This window comes from Felis catus, chromosome C1 (genome assembly GCF_018350175.1).
Source record: "Felis catus isolate Fca126 chromosome C1, F.catus_Fca126_mat1.0, whole genome shotgun sequence".
Taxonomy (NCBI): Eukaryota; Metazoa; Chordata; class Mammalia; order Carnivora; family Felidae; genus Felis; species Felis catus.
In genome coordinates this window covers 36,162,680-36,177,992 of record NC_058375.1, presented here as the reverse complement: position 1 = coordinate 36,177,992, position 15,313 = coordinate 36,162,680, and the positions used below count along the sequence as shown (strand labels likewise).

Here is a 15,313-nt window from a genome sequence, read left to right as displayed (position 1 = left end):
CCCATATTTAAATTTATTTATTTATCTATTTATCTATTTATTTATTTATTTATTTTTTAATGTTTGTTTATTTTTGAAAGAGTACAAGTGGGGGAGAGGCAGAGAAGGAGACAGAGGATCCAAAGCGGACTTGGCACTGAGAGTGGAGAGCCTAATGTAGGACTCAAACTCAAAAACCGTGACTTGAGCCACCCAGGCATCCTAAATTTATTTTTGAAAACTACCTTAGACCTTTGGAATACAAGCTGGTGCTAAAAATAGAACTACCCTATGACCCAGCAATTGCACTACTAGGCATTTATCCAAGGGATACAGGTGTGCTGTTTCGAAGGGACACATGCACCCCCATGTTTATAGCAGCACTGTCAACAATAGCCAAAGTATGGAAAAAGCCCAAATGTCCATTGATGGATGAATGGATAAAGAGGTGGTATGTTTATACAATGGAGTATTACTTGGCAATCAAAAAGAATGAAATCTTGTCATTTGCAACTACATGGATAGAACTGGAGGGTATTATCCTAAGTGAAATTAGTCAGTCAGAGAAAGACAAAAATCATATGACTTCACTCCTATGAGGACTTTAAGAGACAAAACAGATGAACATAGGGAAGGGAAGCAAAAATAATATAAAAGCAGGGAGGAGGACAAAACAGAAGAGATTCATAAATATGGAGAACAAACTGAGGGTTACTGGAGGGGTTGTGGGAGGGGGGGATGGGCTAAATGAGTAAGGGACATTAAGGAATCTACTCCTGAAATCATTGTTGCACTATATGCTAACTAATTTGGATGTAAATTAAAAAAAAAAAAAGTTAATTCAAAAAAAAAAAAAAAACCACCTACCTTAGACCTGGTTTTAAGATTTGAAGCTCTTACCCTTGTTGTGCATTGAAACTTTAGGATATGACTGAGTTACAAATGAGCTTCTTCTTTTTTTTTTTTTTTTTTAACATTTATTCATTTTTGAGAGACAGGGAGAGACAGAGCCTGAGCAGGGAAGGGGCAGAGAGAGGGAGACACAGAATCTGAAGCAGGCTCCAGGCTTTGAGCTGTCAGCACAGAACCTGATATAGGGCTTGAACTTATGAACTGCAAGATCATGACCTGAGTGCAAGTTGGATGCTCAACTGACTGAGCCACCCAGGCGCCCCGCAAATGAGCTTCTTATGAATTAAATACACCACTAGCATTAAAGGTGTAATTCTGTGAAAAAATTATATTTAATATGGGGGTGCCCGTCTGGCTCAGTCGGTTAGGGCTGTGACTTGATTTCAGCTCAGGTCATAATCTCAAGGCTCATGAATTTGAGCCCTGCATCAGACTCCCCACTGACAGTGCAGAGGAACCTGCTTGGGATTCTCTCTCCCTCTCCCTCTCTCTACCCCTCCCCATTTGTGCTCTCTAAAAATAAATAAGTAAACTTAAAAAAAAGAAAAAAATTATACTTAATGTGGATTTTTAGTTTTTTTCTACTCTTAACAGTGTTAACAGAATTTTGTAGGTTTTTCTGAATGTTATCTTTTATTAATACACATATATTACTCAATCAGTTCTCATTATTCACAGTTATTATGCTCTGTAAAGTTGCCACAAACTTTGAATTGGCAAATACTGAAACATTGTTCCTAGGGGAAATACTGGGAAGTTCTTACTCTGGTCACAATATTTTTGCCAGATGATCAATACATAACCTTGTTTTATGTGTGTGTCTATCAGAAGCACCTTATTTAATTTATATACTTGATTCATTAATGTTGAACTCATGGCCAACAGCACTATAACTCATGCCTGAATGAAACCTATCCAATACATGTATTAATTCCATAAGGTATACCACAGGCTTCCTGCAATTAGGAACACTAGACAGCACTTCAAAAGTAGGCGTGGGGTCATTTTTAACAATGAAGTCAACAAAGCACAAAAATGTGAAAAGCGTGGCACCAAAGAGACTGTGAAAAGGACATTTGTTTATAGTATGAGAGCTGAAATAAGAGGCAAAGCATCACCTTGTTCAGTTCTCACCTGGAAACATGCGTGTCAGGTGATTCATATGCCACTCTGTGGCATATCTGTGAATGACTAGCAAAGCTCTGTGAGTTTTAATTTGGGTTACAAATGCATTTTAGTGAGTACATGTATTCCCAAATAAGGAGTCCACAAATAATGAAGACTGACTGTCTTTAAATGCTAAAAAAGAAAAGAGAAATTATCCAGACACATTTCTGTGGAATCATGAGAATTAGGAATAGGGCAAAAGCTTTCCCCTGCTCTCTCTCTCTCAAATATTTAAAAAAGAGAGGGGGGCGCTTGGGTGGCTCAGTCAGTTAAGCATCCAATCTTGATTTCAGCTCAGGTCATGATCCCCCAGTTCATGGGTTCAAGCCCTGCATCGGGCTCAACACTGAGAGTGCAGAGCCTGGGTGGGATTCTCTCTTTCTCTCTCTCTCTAGCTCTCTACTTTAAAAAAAAAAAAAAAAAAAAAAAAAAAAGGAAAGAAAGAATGAAGTTCTTTTGGGGCACCTGTATGGCTCAGTCAGTTAAGTGTCTGACTTCTGCTCAGGTCATGATCTCGCGGTCCGTGAGTTCGAGCCCCGTGTCGGGCTCTGTGCTGACAGCTCAGAGCCTGGAGCCTGCTTCTGATTCTGTGTCTCCCTCTCTCTCTGACCCTCCCCCCATTCATGCTGTGTCTCTCTCTGTCTCAAAAATAAACGTTAATAAATAAATAAATAAATACATAAATACATAAATAAATACATTAAAAAAAAGGGGGGGCTGGATTCTCAACCAACTGAGCCACCCAGGTACCCCAAGCTTTTTTTTTTTTTTTTAATAGGGTCTCTATTTTTTTTTAAATGTTTACTTATGTATTTTGAGAGAGAGAGAGACAGAGAGACAGTATGCACGTGGGGGAGGGGCAGAGAGAGGGTGAGAGAGAGAATCCCAAGCAGGCTCCGCACTGTCAGTGCAGAGCCTGAGGCAGGGCTTGATCCCACGAACTGTGGGATTATAACCTGAGCCAAAGTGAAGAGTCAGATGCTTAACCAACCAGATGCGTAGCCACCCAGGCACCCCAATAGGATCTATATTCTTAAGTAATTCTATCCTATGAAGCATTTATGGCAAGTCTGTTTCTGTTTTTGGCTAAGGTTTTCTTCCAGACTGAATTCTTCAATCTCCTTCTTTTCTTTTTCCTGGGATATATTTTATTTATTTAGTTTTTAATTTTTATTTTATTTTTTAATATAATGTTTATTTCTTTTTGAGAGAGAGTGAGAGAGAGAGAGAGAGTACAAGCAGGGTAGGGGCAGAGAGAGAGGGAGACACAGAATCCAAGGCAGGCTCCAGGCTGTGAGCTGTCAGCACAGAGCCTGATGCAGGGCTCCAACTCACAAACCACGAGATCATGACTTGAGCCGAAGTTGGATGCTTAACAGACTGAGCCACCCAGGCGCCCCTCCTGGGATATATTTTAATAGTTGAATTGTTATTTCTTGATCTATTGCTCAACATGAGATCTATGCATAACATGAGAAACTTTGTTTAAACCAGTTTAGCTCTGATAATGTAAGAGTTAATTCTCCTTGACACCTTTTTTGCCTACTAATGTAACTACTTTGTTTCTTACATCTAAAATTTGAGGACTGTGTTGTATTTTGGCCACTTCTTTCTAACCAAAGGTATGATGGTGGTAGAAGAACAGAGATCTGGTAAGGCTTAGATATTTGCTTAAGGACCTGGTCTCAGAGCTCTCTCTCAAATCCAATTATTGATCTTGTGTCAGGGCTTACTTAACCCAGGTAAGGATGTGTCTTACTAGTGTGGACTTTAGCTGCTACTGTGCTCTGTTAGATGGCAAGCTCTGGTGATTCTACATTTACTGATGGCCCTATAAAGGATTTTTTTTTAACGTTTTATTATTAATTTTTGAGAGAGAGAGAATGTGAGCCACGGATATGCAGAGAGAGAGGGGGGCATAGCATCCAAAGAGGGCTCTGTGCTGACAGCAGAGAGCCCAATGAGGGGCTTGAACTTATGAACTATGAGATCATGACCTGAGCGCAAGTTGGATGCTCAACAGACCAAGCCACCCAGGCGCCCAAAGGATTTCTTTTCTTTTTCTTTTTTTTTTTTTTAATGTTTTATTATTTATTTTTGAGAGAGACAGACAGAGCACGAATGGGGGAGGGGCATAGAGAGAAGGAGACACAGAATCCAAAGCCGGCTCCAGGCTCTCAGCTGTCAGCACAGAGCCCAGTGCCCAAAAGATCATGACCTGAGCCAAAGTCAGAGGCTTAACCAACTGATCCACCCAGGTGCCCCCCAAAGGATTTCTTTTAATGTTTTTTTCTTTGACTTCTCAGTTCTGCTTTATACCTGCTCATTCTACCTTTCCAAATTATTAGGCATTAGTGAGAATTCTCAAGATTTCCTTGGTTGACCTTGTTTCCTCAATATTGCTTCTAGGCTTCAAGGCTTGGAGATAGTCCCTTGCTGGCATATTTGGTGCCTTTGTGCAAATTAGAAAATAGTGCCCTTTCACAGGGCAAGATCTTAGAGCTTGCCAAGTGGGACACAGGTTGACTTTTATCCCTACTTCACCTCAGCTAAGGATCCTTGTGCAGGAACAATCTACCCAGTCATGCTCAAAGTCTTTTTGAGGAGATGGACCTCGTTCCACTAGAATCTTTTGTTTCTTGCTTTGACTATCATTTTTAAAAGTATATGACATAATTTTATATCTTTTTGTTTTTAAGTTGTAAATGTAGGTATTGGGCTATTTTATTTTTCCATTTTGTTGGATAATTGTGATCCTGTTTCACTTTGCCATCTTTGGAAATCCTAATGCATGTGTTTTCAAATTAGATATAATGAAGCATATTGTTAAAAACAATCTGATTTAGGGAAAGTATATTCTTTATTAATAATGAGAAAAATAAAATTTGTATTGTAGGAAACAAGCACCATTGCTTGATGATGAGTTTTTATTTTTTGGTATTTGTATTTTATCTTTATAAGAACACGTTTTTTTAATATTATTTAAAAGTTGATTGAAACATTATCTTGTTAAACTTGCTTTAGGAGTGTCCGATTTCAATCTTCGTGTTGCGTTGCAAACACTTTTGAAAGAGTACTGTGAGGTGTGCAAATCTTCCAAAGAGAACAAATTTTGTAATTTTCTGCAGACATCTAAGGTTCGACCTCGGAAGAAAGCAAGAAAGTACCTGTATGCAGTAGGTGAGAACCTTTAAAAAGGTGATACAAATAATCTCTTTTTAGGATTAAAATCTTTCAATATTTTGTTATTTTACACATCAGAATATGCAGGTGTATCAAATAGGCATATTTAATTTCACAGATAGACTACAGATTAAGAAATTGTGTAGTATAGTGGATACACCTAAGAATAAATAACTGCTCATTTGACATCTATTATTCTGTGATCTCAATTGTTGGGTTCTTGGATTGCTCAATTATTGTCAAATAACTGACTTAAGAAATAGTACTTTAAAGTTAAAAATGTGAATTCTAGTGAAAAATAAGGAAAATTTCAAAATTTTTGACTCTTCATGGTATTTTAGATGATTAGGGATTATAGGAACCAGTGGTCTCTAAAGTGTGAGTATATAGGATAATTCACAGTATCAGATGAACATATTAAAACCTCTTTTTTATTTTAAAAAGCATTAAACCTTATTAATATGTGACATATAGAGACAGATTGTCCAGATTTATATACATAATATTTTATATTCACTTTGTAATATGATTTATAATTTGTAATTAAATGTATAATATCATATATGCTATAATATATAAATACATAATTTTTGAATGCATGCTAAAGATTTTTTACTGATGGGATGTGTAGTTAAACAAGGGTTTCAACTCGCTTTTTTTTTTTTTAATTTTTTTAATGTTTATTTATTTTTGAGACAGAGAGAGACAGAGCATGAATGGGGGAGTGTCAGAGAGAGAGGGAGACACAGAATCCGAAGCAGGCTCCAGGCTCTGAGCACAGGCTCTGAGCCTCAGCTCAGAGCCCGATGCGGGGCTCAAACCCACAGACTGTGAGATCATGACCTGAGCCGAAGTCGGACGCTCAACTGACTGAGCCATCCAGGCGTCCCTCAACTCACTTTTTTTTAAGTGTATTTATTTTGAGAGAGAGAGAGAAAGCAGGGCAGAGAAAGAGGGAGAGAGAGAATCCCAAGCAGGTTCCACACTGTCAGTGTGCGGAGCCTGATGTGGGGCTCAGACTCATGAACTGTGAGATTGTGACCTGAACCAAAATCAAGAGTCAGTTGTTTGACTGAGCCACCCAGGCACCACTCAACTCACTATTTTTAATTGAAAAAAATGTTAATAGAAGTCATGATGAAAATTCCTAACTAGACAGATAACCTGCTCCTTTTATGTTTTATCTGACATTCTATTAGAACCAAAACCAGGTGGTAGAACACCGTAGTTGACTTCATTGCATTTAAGCCATAATCTTTCAGGACTTGGTGCATTTAAGAATAAAATATGTATATATGGCAGGCTTTAAAGCACTTATTCCTTCCTATGAAATAGTTAATTACTTAATGTCTGTTATTTGCATATTTAAATAAAGGATTTGCTGTGTATCTCCTTTCCTTCGTTCAGGTGGATATACTCGGTTGCAGGGGGGTCGTTGGAGTGATAGCAGAGCCCTCAGCTGTGTAGAACGTTTTGACACCTTTAGCCAGTACTGGACCACTGTGTCTTCACTTCATCAGGCTCGATGTGGGCTGGGAGTAGCAGTTCTGGGAGGGATGGTTTACGCTATTGGAGGTAATAATGAAAATGTCTTCTTTCTGTTATTAGTCTCTAGCCATAAGTTGGCTGTATATATGCCTTATGTATATTGTTAGGTACTATGGGGTATACATAGATATGATTGTGTTCCATAAATATTTAATGAATAAATGAATGGAAGAAAGAAAAAGGAAACACAAGATATTGAATGTTTCAGACCAGAGGGATACTGTGATTTATCACGAGGCAGAATATTTAGTTTGGTTTTAATGAAAAGTTGTTTATAAAATGTGGCACCAGGGGCGCCTAGGTGGCTCAGTCGGTTAAGCGTCCGACTTCGGCTCAGGTCATGATCTCACGGTCCGTGAGTTCAAGCCCCACGTCGGGCTCTGTGCTGACAGCTCAGAGCCTGGAGCCTGTTTCAGATTCTGTGTCTCCCTCTCTCTCTGCCCTTCCCCTGTTCATGCTCTGTCTCTCTCTGTCTCAAAAATAAATAAATGTTAAAAAAAAATTTTTTTTTAATAAAAAATAAATAAATAAAATAAAATGTGGCACCAAAATTTAGGTCAGTGTTTGTGATAAAAATTGTTTTAATTTTGAAATTTAATTTCATATATTGGAAGCTGCATTACAAATCTTTTTTTTTTTAGATTGGTCTTTTTAAATTTCTATTTATTTATTTATAAAACATTTATTTATTTTTGAGAGAGAGAGGGTGGGGGTAGTAGAGGACAGAGAGAGAGAGAGAGAGAGAGAGAGAGAATTGCAAGCAGGATATAAGCTTTCAGCAGAGAACCCGAAGTGGGGCTTGAACCCACGAACCGTGAGATCATGACCTCAGCTGACACCAAGAGTTGGATGCTTAACTGACTGAACCACCCAGGTGTCCCTCAAGTTTTTAGTGAAATACCAGTTAGTTAACATACAGTGTAATATTAGTTTCTGGTATAGGATTTATTGATTTAATCCTTACATACCACACTTAGTGCCCATCACAACAAATGCCCTCCTTAATACCCATCATCCATTTAAACCATCCCCCCACCCACCTCCCATTTGGTAACCATCAGTTTGTTCTCTATAGTTAATACAAATAATTTTTAATTAACCAAATTACCTGGAAGTGGGATTTATAAAAACTAAGTCATCTGGACATTGGGATATATGTCTTGATTGAAATCACTGTTTTCTAAAACTATTATTATGAATTATACAATGATTAATAAAATTAAATAAAACAGGTTTCGGGGTGCCTGGATGGCTCAGTCATTTAAGTGTCCAACTCTTGATTCCAGCTCTGGTAATGATCTCACAGTTTGTGAGATCGAGTCCTGCTTCAGGCTCTGCACTGACAGCACAGAGCCTGCTTGTGATTCTCTCTCTCCCTCTTTCTCTGCCTCTCCCCTGCTCTCACTCTCCAAATAAATATATAAACATTTTTTTAAAAAAGGCAAATGTTGTTTCCCATCAGAGGAGGAATCTAAAGAGAAATAAATGCTAACACTTTTAGATCAATATTTACTTCTGGCTAATTTGTCTTTATAGCAACAAGCCTAGGTAGGTCATCTCCAATCCTTAGAGCTAGTCTTTATGCTTTATTTCTACAGATTAGGCTAAAACACAAAAAGTTGTATATTGAAAATTTTGTTATTTTTAACTATGATACTGTCAAGTTAAAATGAGAGAGATACAGGGTGTCTGGGTGGCTCAGTTGGTTAAGTGTCCAGCTTCAGGTCATGATCTCACAGTTTGTGAGTTCAATCCCCACGTCTGACTCTGTGCTGATGGTGCAGAGCCTGCTTAGGATTCTCTCTCTCTCTCTCTCTCTCTCTCTCTCTCTCTCTCTCTCTGCTCCTTCCCCCCCCCCCGCTCATGTACACGCACGCTCTCTCTCTCAAAATAAATAAGTAAACTTTTAAAAAAGTTTAAAAAATAAAAATAAATAAAATGAGAGAGATGTAGAGAATATTTGATTTTTTACTTGTCTTTTGGAGTGAACACAATTGTCCCTTAAAAACAGTTCATTAAGTCAATAAATGCCATGGTGGATCCAAAAATCCCGACAAAGAAATAAAAGTTTTAAGCAGTAACTTTCTGTCAGCATAAAGACCATTATTACATGTAATCTTTGACTAGAACTCTAACAGCTCTTTTTATATACATTTTGGTGATTGTGGATAGTTTCATTGCATGAACTCTTCTGTTTAACCGAGGGTCACAGTGTCCTAGGTGACGCTTGCATATATTTGTGTCCCTTCTTGTGATTCCACAGAAATACTTATGGGTACCTTTCAAAAATGCTGTGACTTCACTAATTTATTTTTTAGTTATTTATTTATTTGTTTATTATTTTTTTAAGTAGGTTCCACACCCAATGTGGGGCTTGAACTCACGACTCTGAGATCAAGGGCCGCATGTTCTACCAACTTGAGTCAGCCAGGTGTCCCAACTTGGCCTACTATTATTAATGCTAACAACATTGCTGGGGCACCTGGATGGCTCAGTTTGTTAAGCAACCAACTTCGGCTCAGGTCACGATCTCCCAGTCGGTAAGTTCAAGCCCTGCTTGGGGCTCTGTGCTGATAGCTCAGAGCCTGGAGCCTGCTTCAGATTCTGTGTCTTCCTCTGTCTTTGCCCCTCCCCTACTCATACTCTGTCTCTCTCTCTCAAAAATAAACATTAAAAAAATTTTTTAATACTATCAACATTGTCATCTTAAGATATTTTGTAATATATAATTTTTTTAAGTTTTTATTTACTCATTTATTTTGAGAGAGACAGAGTCCAAGCGAGCAGGGAGGGGCAGAGAGAGAGGGAAACAGAATCCCAAGAAGGCTTCGCACTGTCCGTGCAGAGCCCTGATGTGGGACTCAACCTCATGAAATCATGAGATTATGACCTGAGCTGAAATCAAGAATTGGACATTTAACCGACTGAGCCACCCAAGCGCCCCCATAATATGTAATTTTAAAGTAATGTTTATCATTAAAGCACTTCAGGTTTGTGGAAGAAAATTTGGCTGAAATTGAAGCATATGAAAAAATAAAAATCACACATACTCTAATCATGCCACCCAGAGATAATCAGAATATTTGGTTTATTCTAGATATGTACATATCTGGCTTAATATTCTAAATATTATTTGTAAAAATTAAGATATAATTTACATACCATAAAATCCACCATTTGAAGTATACAGTTTAGTGATTTTTAGCATATTCACAAAATTGTGCAACCATTATCACTGTCTAATTCCAAACATTTTTATCACCGCAAAAAGCTGTTCTTATTATTTAGAAAGATTTTTATATCAGTGCAGAGAATTTACGAGCCATGTTCCCAGACTCCAGTCAAGGGTCAATCTGGCAAGCAGGACTTTCTAAGGATGGGCAGTCTCAGGCCTGCTGTGCTGATTCCTTTCTGCACAGTAGTCTTGTAGCATTCAGGATTCTAGGCCCTCCTAAAGTTATATGTGCTGCAAATACCTTTTGCTACTCTACTCCTTTATCTTTCACTCTCCTTATGGTAGCTTTTTTTCTTTATGATATCTTTTGATAAATAGATGGTTTTCATTTTAATGTAGCCAACTCCAACTCTATTATTTTTTCCCCTTTATGGTTAATGTTTCTTGTATTTTTTATTTTTAAATGTTTATTTTTTGAGAGAGGGAGGAGGTGCAGAGAGAGAGGGAGACAGAGGATCTGAAGCAGGCTCCATGCTGACAGCAGAGAGCCCACAGCGGGGCTTAAATTCATGAACTGTGAGATCATGACCTGAGCCGAAGTTGAGTTAACCAGCTGAGCCACCCAGACACCTCTCTTGTATCTTTGTAGAGAAATCCTCCCCTACTCCAAAGTCATAAGTTTATATATACCTTTATTGTTTCTTAAATTTTTAGTTATGTCATTTACATGTATATCTGTAATCCACCTGGAATTGAGTTTTTATAGACAGTATGAGTAGGCAACCAGTTTCATTTTTTCCCTTGTATATATAAGCAATTATTCCAGCATAAAAGGCTTTTGTTTCCCCACTGCTGTGCAGTGCAAACTCTTTCACATATCAAGTAATCATACATGTGTGTATCTGTTTCTAGAATTTCGTTTCTATTCTGTTTGGACTTTCTGTGTATCCCTATCTTAATTACTATAGCTCTATTTTAAGTCTTACAAGTTTATCTGACAGGACAGTTTCTCTCATTATTCTCGTGTGGGAGTGCTTGGCTATTCTAGGCCCTTTGTACTTCCATATAAATTTTAGTATCAGTTCCTCAAATCTGTTTGTTTTTTTTGTCAATTCTGTTTTTAAAAATAATGTATGATTCCACTTATATGAGGTACTTAGAGTAGTCAAAATAATAAAAGATGGAAAGTATAATGGTGTGCCTGGGGCTAGGAAAGTGGAGAATGGGGAGTTGTTTTTCTTTTTTTTTAATGTTTATTTTTGAGAGAGAGAGAGAGAGAGAGAGCATGAGTGGGGGAGGGTCAAAGGGAGAGGGGGACACAGAATCCCAGGCAGGCTCCAGGCTTCAAACTATCAGCAGAGAGCCTGATGTGGGGCTTGAACCCACAGACCTTGCAATCATGACCTGGGCCTAAGTCAGCCGCTAAGCCTACTGAGCCACCCAAGCGCCCCAGGGAGTTATTGTTTAAATCAAGATAGTGTTTCAGTTTTACAAGATGTAAAGAGTTATAGGGATGGATGGTGGTGATGGCTGCACAAAAATGTGAATGTGTTTCACATCACTGAACTCTACACTTAAAAATGGTTAAGATGGTAAATTTTATGTTGTATTTTAGCACAATAAAAAAGAAAGCGTGTTTCAAATTGGGATCACATTAAATCTACAAATCAGTTTGGGGATAATCATCTTTATGTTGACTCTTCTAATTCATGAATGTGATATCTCTTCATTTACTTAGGTATTCCTTAATTTAAAATTTTATCTAGGGGCACCTAGTGCAGTTGGTTAAGCATCGGACTCTTGATTTTGGCTCAGGTCATGATCTCACAGTTCGTGAGTTTGAGCCCCACATTGGTCTCTGTGCTGACAGCACGGAGGCTGCTTGGGATTCTCTCTTCTTCTCTCTCTGCCCCTCCTCACCTCGCATGAGCTCTTACTTTCTCTCTCAAAAATAAATAATGTTAAAAAAATAAAATTCTATTTAAATGAAGTGTATAAATTTTATCTGTAGATGTCTTGTACAATCTTTGATTAGATTTAATTCTAGGTATAGTATTTTTTAAAATTCTATTTTAAGTGGTATCTTTTTAGAAATTTTGGGGCACCTGGGTGGCTCAGTCGGTTAAGCGTCTGACTTCAGCTCGGGTCATGCTCTCATGGTTTGTGAGTTTGAGCCTCGCATCAGGCTCTGTGCTGCCAGCTCAGAGTTTGGAGCCTGCTTCAGATTCTGTATCTCCCGCTCTCTCTGCCCCTCCCCTGCTCACACTCTGTCTCCACCTCTCAAAAATAAACAAACATTGAAAAAAATTACAAAAAAAAAAGAAGAAATTTTATTTTCTGTTTGTTGCTAGATAAGGATTGCATTAAAACTCAAATTGTACCAGAGCTAGCTATCCAAACTAATGCATGAAAAAATATAGAAGTGTTAAAATATAAATTTCATCCTCAATAATTACATGGATTATTTGGGTGGTAGAATTGGAAATGGATAATAGGGAAATTATGCCTTTGTTTCATTAAGTGGACTTTAATAAATGAAAGTGCTATTGATTTATAACACTAGGCAAATGAATTTTATTGTTTTTATTTTTTTTCTGGGCAAATGAATTTTAATGAATAGTAAAAAATCAGACAACAGTTGAATCTCTGATAACATGAATACTACTGAGTATTGTATTATGGTTCTAGGCTATTAGCATTACTAAACCTTCTGATATGTGTTTCTTTTATTGAACTCAGGTGAGAAGGATTCAATGATTTTTGACTGTACTGAATGCTATGATCCGGTTACTAAACAGTGGACAACTGTAGCTTCAATGAATCACCCCCGCTGTGGCTTGGGAGTGTGTGTGTGTTATGGGGCTATCTATGCTTTGGGTAATTATGCTATTCAGTTCAGTTTAAGGATATCTAGTATTATTTTAATTTTTAGATTCTGATTACATTAGAAATTTTCCTTCCCTCCTATAAGAAACTTATGCCTTTTCAGCTTTATAAATTTTTATTTTCAAAATTGAATTATGTAGAGAATATTGTCAAGTATAGAGCTAAGAGAAGGAGAGGGGTATAAGGTATAGATGAGATAGATGTCCAGTGGAGCATTTTAAATTTGGGCAACCACTCTGAATATGCAGAAGTTGTTTTAAGAGGTAATTTTGTAAAGTACCATATTTCTTAAGCAATATGGGTTTGTTTTTGTTTTGTTTTTTAAATGTCTAATGAAAACTAAGCAGAGAGTTAAGATCCATATAGTCAGATTCTAACTTTTCATATGATCTTGGACAAATCATTGATAATGTGATAATCATTCACAATGTAAATCTGCTCCATATGATAATAATTCACAATATAAAGTTGTTTGCTAAGGTGTTTTTCATAAATAAGACTCCTTTATCCAGAAATAACATTTTCTATTTGGTTACAGGTGGATGGGTTGGAGCTGAGATAGGGAACACCATTGAACGATTTGATCCTGATGAAAATAAATGGGAAGTAGTTGGCAACATGGCTATGTCTCGCTACTACTTTGGGTGTTGTGAAATGCAAGGTAATTGCTTTCTAAAAACTTTTTCCTGAAGAAATATTTTTGAAAAAAAGAAACTTGAGGCTTTATTTTCACAAGAGTATATTATGTCTGTTAATATTGAATGGTTGACACTAACAGTATTGAAGTTTTGCTTTTAAATGTTTTATATGTTTTAACCTCTTAGGTCCTTATTTCTGTATTGCCAAAATAATCATTTTTTCCAAAATAAACAAAACTAGAATCAAAAATTACAGATAGGCACAAATACCTAACTAGCAAAATAAACATTTGAACCTTCATCTTTGTCATTTTCTCTCCCATGCAGTCCTTAGTATTTCTAAGTAGGAAGAGGATATAAAAAATGATCTTCACTGTCTCTTTTGGCTTTTTCAGTGTTTTCTCACAGGGCACATTGTGATTCAATCCATACAGAATATAATGCTATGACAGATTTGAAAAATGTACTGCATATTAAAATGGTACACAAACATTATTTTAATTGTCTACTATATCCTGAGAAGTAATTGGTAAGCACTCCAGATTCTTTGTCCAGAGTTGGAGAGCAGATTTATATGTACCTGTAGAGTAATGAGCAGTCTGCTCATTGTTAGGATAACTCAACCAGCTGTTCCCAGCTCAAGTTCTGTTTTGTGAGTACCTTCTCAGACTTTCACTAGCATTTAGATGTTCAGATTACATGGTACAGACTATATTGTGTAATATTATAGTGTTCTCTAATTGTTTTGTATTTATTACTTTCATTTTCCCATGCAAATCAGGTGTTCTGAGACTAAGTTTCCAGTGTGGAGGTAGGGGGAAGTTTCCCTCCTACTAACAAGTGGTTTTCAGAACACCAACTGGGTGTTGGAGAATTCACCTCACTTCTAACACTATGTACCCATACCTGGAGATAGCCTCAAATTCCACAGATTGAAGGCTCAGTCCTATAAGACACTCATCCTTACCAGGCTCTTACCTGTGCTTCTGATGGACTGGCTATAGATTGGAGGTTCTAACTTCTTTTGGGTTCAATTAATTTGCTAGAGCAGCTCACAGAACTCACAGGAAATGTCACTTACTACTAAAAGGATATAACTCAGGAATAGCTAGGTGTAAGAGATGCATAGGGGATGTTATGGGGAAGGGGTGCAGAACTTTCATGCCCTCTCCAGGTGTGCCAGTGTCCTCACATCTCCATATGTTACCAACCCAGAAGCTCTACAAATCCTGTCCTTTTGGATTAAAAAACAATTTTTTTTTTAATGTTTATTTATTTTTGAGAGAGAGAGAGGCAGAGCACGGCCAGGGGAAGGGCATAGAGAGAGAGAGAGACACAGGATCTGAAGCAGGCTCCAGGCTCAGCACAGAGCCCAATGCAGGACTCAGTTCAGGGCTCAAACTCAGGCGCAAAATCATGACCTGAGCCGAAGTCAGGCGCTTAACCAACTGAGCCACCCAGGTGCCCCATGTCCTTTTGGATTTTTATGGAGGCTTCATTACATAGGCATGAGTGATTAATCATTGGCCATTGGTGATTGATTCAACCTCTAGAACGGCTCCTTTAGCAACCAGTCCCCATCCTTAAGTACTTTCTGAAAGTTACCTCATTAACATAACAAAAGACACCCTTATCACTCTTAACAGTTCGGAAATTCTAAGGGTTCAGATTGCTGTGAGCTAGGGACTGTGGATGAAGACCAAATATAGGTGAGAAATATATATTTGGCCATCTTATAAACCACAGTGTTGCACCTTCGAAAACTACGGAGTTAGGCATCTTAGAGATTATTCCAACCCCTTTATAGAGGAGCAAGCTAGAGATC

The 15,313-nt window shown here is 37.6% G+C and overlaps 1 protein-coding gene across 5 annotated transcripts in view; it reads left to right on the top strand.

Moving 5' to 3' along the window:
• The window catches only part of IPP (intracisternal A particle-promoted polypeptide), a 41,338-nt gene that overhangs the window by 10,010 nt on the left and 16,015 nt on the right, over window positions 1–15,313 (top strand). For 4 of the 5 annotated variants that reach the window (XM_003990042.6, XM_023258634.2, XM_006934701.4 and 1 more), the window contains exons 4-7: window positions 5,083–5,238; window positions 6,649–6,816; window positions 12,704–12,841; window positions 13,389–13,511. In XM_003990042.6, coding sequence (XP_003990091.3) covers window positions 5,083–5,238; window positions 6,649–6,816; window positions 12,704–12,841; window positions 13,389–13,511 — 585 coding nt within the window. The remainder of the gene's footprint in view (window positions 1–5,082; window positions 5,239–6,648; window positions 6,817–12,703; window positions 12,842–13,388; window positions 13,512–15,313) is intronic. The other variant, XM_045035734.1, reaches the window with a different exon arrangement.